The 2,892-nt window shown below is 39.0% G+C and overlaps 1 protein-coding gene across 1 annotated transcript in view; it reads right to left on the bottom strand.

Moving 5' to 3' along the window:
• The window catches only part of FRAS1 (Fraser extracellular matrix complex subunit 1), a 452,220-nt gene that overhangs the window by 171,154 nt on the left and 278,174 nt on the right, over positions 1-2,892 (bottom strand). Inside the window, exons 25-26 of the mRNA XM_011966222.1 lie at positions 2,632-2,772; positions 1,002-1,142 (exon numbers count right to left, since the gene is read on the bottom strand). Of these exons, the coding sequence (XP_011821612.1) occupies positions 1,002-1,142; positions 2,632-2,772 (282 nt within the window). The remainder of the gene's footprint in view (positions 1-1,001; positions 1,143-2,631; positions 2,773-2,892) is intronic.

Genomic DNA, 2,892 nt, shown 5'->3' with positions numbered 1-2,892 from the left:
GTAGCTGGGATTACAGGCGCTCATTACTGTGCCTGGCTAATTTTTGTATTTTTAGTAGAGACAGGGTTTCGCCATGTTGACCAGGTTGGTCTTGAACTCCTGACCTCAGATGATCCGCCTGCCTCGGCCTCCCAATGTGCTGGAATTATAGGCATGAGCCACCACGCCCGGCCAATGTTACATATTTTTAAGGGCAAACAGGGTAGCTTGAAATCCATCCACTAGAAACATGTGAACCTTATGAAGCAGACTCCTCATACTATTTGTTATTTATTTATAATTTATCTCTACTGTGTGAAAAAGGGTGTACCACTGCACTTTGACATAATTAGCTCTACAAATTTATATAAATATAAATAAATCATAGGTAAATACAGTCACGTGCTCTATAACATTTCAGTCAACAACAGACCACTTATATGATGGTGGTCCCATAAAATTATACTGTACCTTTTCTATTTTAGATATGTTTAGATACACAAATACTTACTATTGTGTTACAATTGCCTATGGTATTCAGTACACTCACATGCTGTACAGGTTTGTAGCCTATATTATATAGGCTTGGTGTGCAGTAGGCTATACCATCTAGGTTTGCGGAAGTACACTCTATGAAGTTCAAACAATGATGAAACTGCTTAATGATGCATTTCTCAGAATGTATCCCCATCATTAAGCAAAGTGTGACTGTATATATATAATTTTCTATAACATGGCTGTAGTTCAGGAACTTAGCTAAGTTTTATGCCAATTTCTTAGCTGATAGCTGTGACTTTTAAGGCACAGATTGCTTCTTTTCCTTTCCAATGATTATAGAAGTTGAGATTTCCCAATTTTCCATATTCTATAAAGAGTCCCTTACTCCTTAGCAGCACCATGGGTTTTCCCAAATTGGGAATGCTGCATTTTATATCACATACGTCAATTATGTCTGCAAACTCAGCCTTCACATAGAGAAATTATTGGTAAGTTCACCAGACTATCAGAGCAGAAACACTTACCAGAACATGTTTCATTAGAGGAGTGGGCAGAAAAGCCAGGAACACAGTTGTAAACACAGAGGCCACTCTTCAGAAAGAACCCATGGTCACAGAGGTGACAACGGTCCCTGTGGCTGCACTGCAAGCACCCCCGAGGACAGGCTATTAGAAAAGGAAACACTAAATGAGATTCAATCAAGGCAGCACCAGCAACAGAGAAATAAAGGGCTTGCAACCAGAAGAATCAGAGCACATGCAACAAACGAGCCCTAACTGTAACAAAAGAGAAGACTGACGGTTTCCCCGTAGAATGCACAGGGAGCTGATCTACAGAGAGGAACACTCCTCGCTTTACACAATGCGATCTAAAAATGTTACACATGCATGAATTGTTTAAAAAGTTAACCATATTGACTTGTAAGAAAAGACCTTTGTAGTGATTAAGAGCACAGACTCTTTCTAGGTACCCTTCCTCCTCTAACCTTCCCAGCTGCTGACCTCGGGCAAGTTCTGTTTAACAATCAATGCCATAATTTTCTTGTCTTAAAAATGGGGACATTAATAGCACCTAATGCAAATAATTGTTGGGAGGATTACATGTGTTATAATGTGCAATGACTAAAACAGTGCGTGGCACACAGGAAGGGCTCAATTGTTCTACTACTACCACTGTTATATTTCTTATTATTATTGTTATTAGTAGTAGTAGTATTTAATAGTATTTTAAATACTGGAGGAGAGCAGCTATTAATAGGACCATAGGATTACTTTTCGGGTCAAGTTAACAATTTTCTAGGAAGAGTTTTTGCAGACTAATTTTTCTGCTTTCTTAGTTGAGATTTTTTTATAGAGAGGATACACAGTATAGTTTAAAGGGCCCTGGATTGGAATCAGAAAACCTGGGTTTAACATCTGATCTTAAGTTGCTGTGATTAACACTTTTAAGTCTCCTATTTTTCTTTCACTTGTAAAACAGGATTCATAGTGTCTGTCATATTTTATCAAGCCATTGTGAATATGAAATTAGATAATGCAAATGGGGGAAATTTAGTGATATGTAAATGCTATGCCTGGTTAATAGCATTATTAAACGTCAGGTACTACAGTGGGGCATACAAACCAAGTTTTGATAGATATGATGAGAAAAAAACTGATAAAACTCTCCAGCTAATCCAGTGGACAAGGAGATTAAGACTTGGGGTTCAACTTGAGTTTCATAAAAGCTCCAGTGTGTTTCACTAAATTGTCCCCAAAATTCCCATTCTTTAAGGATATTATCAGAATCATGGGTAATTTAGTCTAAACACTAAAAATTCTATGTCTATATCAACAGGGCCGATCCACTCTTAATGGATCCCTCACTGTAGATCAATATAAGCTTTACATTTCATAAAATATTGGCTTTGTTTCCATAAAGACCTTTGGGGACAATATTGGTTTGTGTAAGAGAATATTGGCTTACAGTCCTATGTCCTATTTAACCAACATATGGCAGATATGCATGTGAAGCCATCAATTACTTAGGCTAAGCTCTCTGTGCTTTCATTCCGCTTTCTAATTTAAGTGTTCTTGGATAACTGAGAGTCAGCACATGTAACTTACTTGCTGCCCTCACTTCTTTCCAGAATAATCAAAACAGTCTCCAAATTACCTGTGCATTTGTGCTTTACATGATCTGCAAAGTACCCCTTCCCACATTCCTGGACGCACTGGGCTTCCAAGAGGAGAAATGGCCCTTCACAGCGGGTACACTCATGGGGACCTTGGCACTGGAGACAGTAGCTGTCACAGTCTGAAAGACAAAAGTGAAGTCATCAGGAATCTGTGTGGCTTTCCAGGGGCTCCAGGCCCTTGTGGGAAGGCAGCATGAGATGTCCAGCAGCAGTACAGCTTAGTGTACTTGGCAAAGGAC

The sequence above is a fragment of the Mandrillus leucophaeus genome, unplaced genomic scaffold, assembly GCF_000951045.1.
Source record: "Mandrillus leucophaeus isolate KB7577 unplaced genomic scaffold, Mleu.le_1.0 Scaffold75, whole genome shotgun sequence".
In the NCBI taxonomy this organism is placed as follows: domain Eukaryota; kingdom Metazoa; phylum Chordata; class Mammalia; order Primates; family Cercopithecidae; genus Mandrillus; species Mandrillus leucophaeus.
Note: the sequence above shows the minus strand (reverse complement) of the source record. Positions and strands in the feature narration are given on the sequence as shown.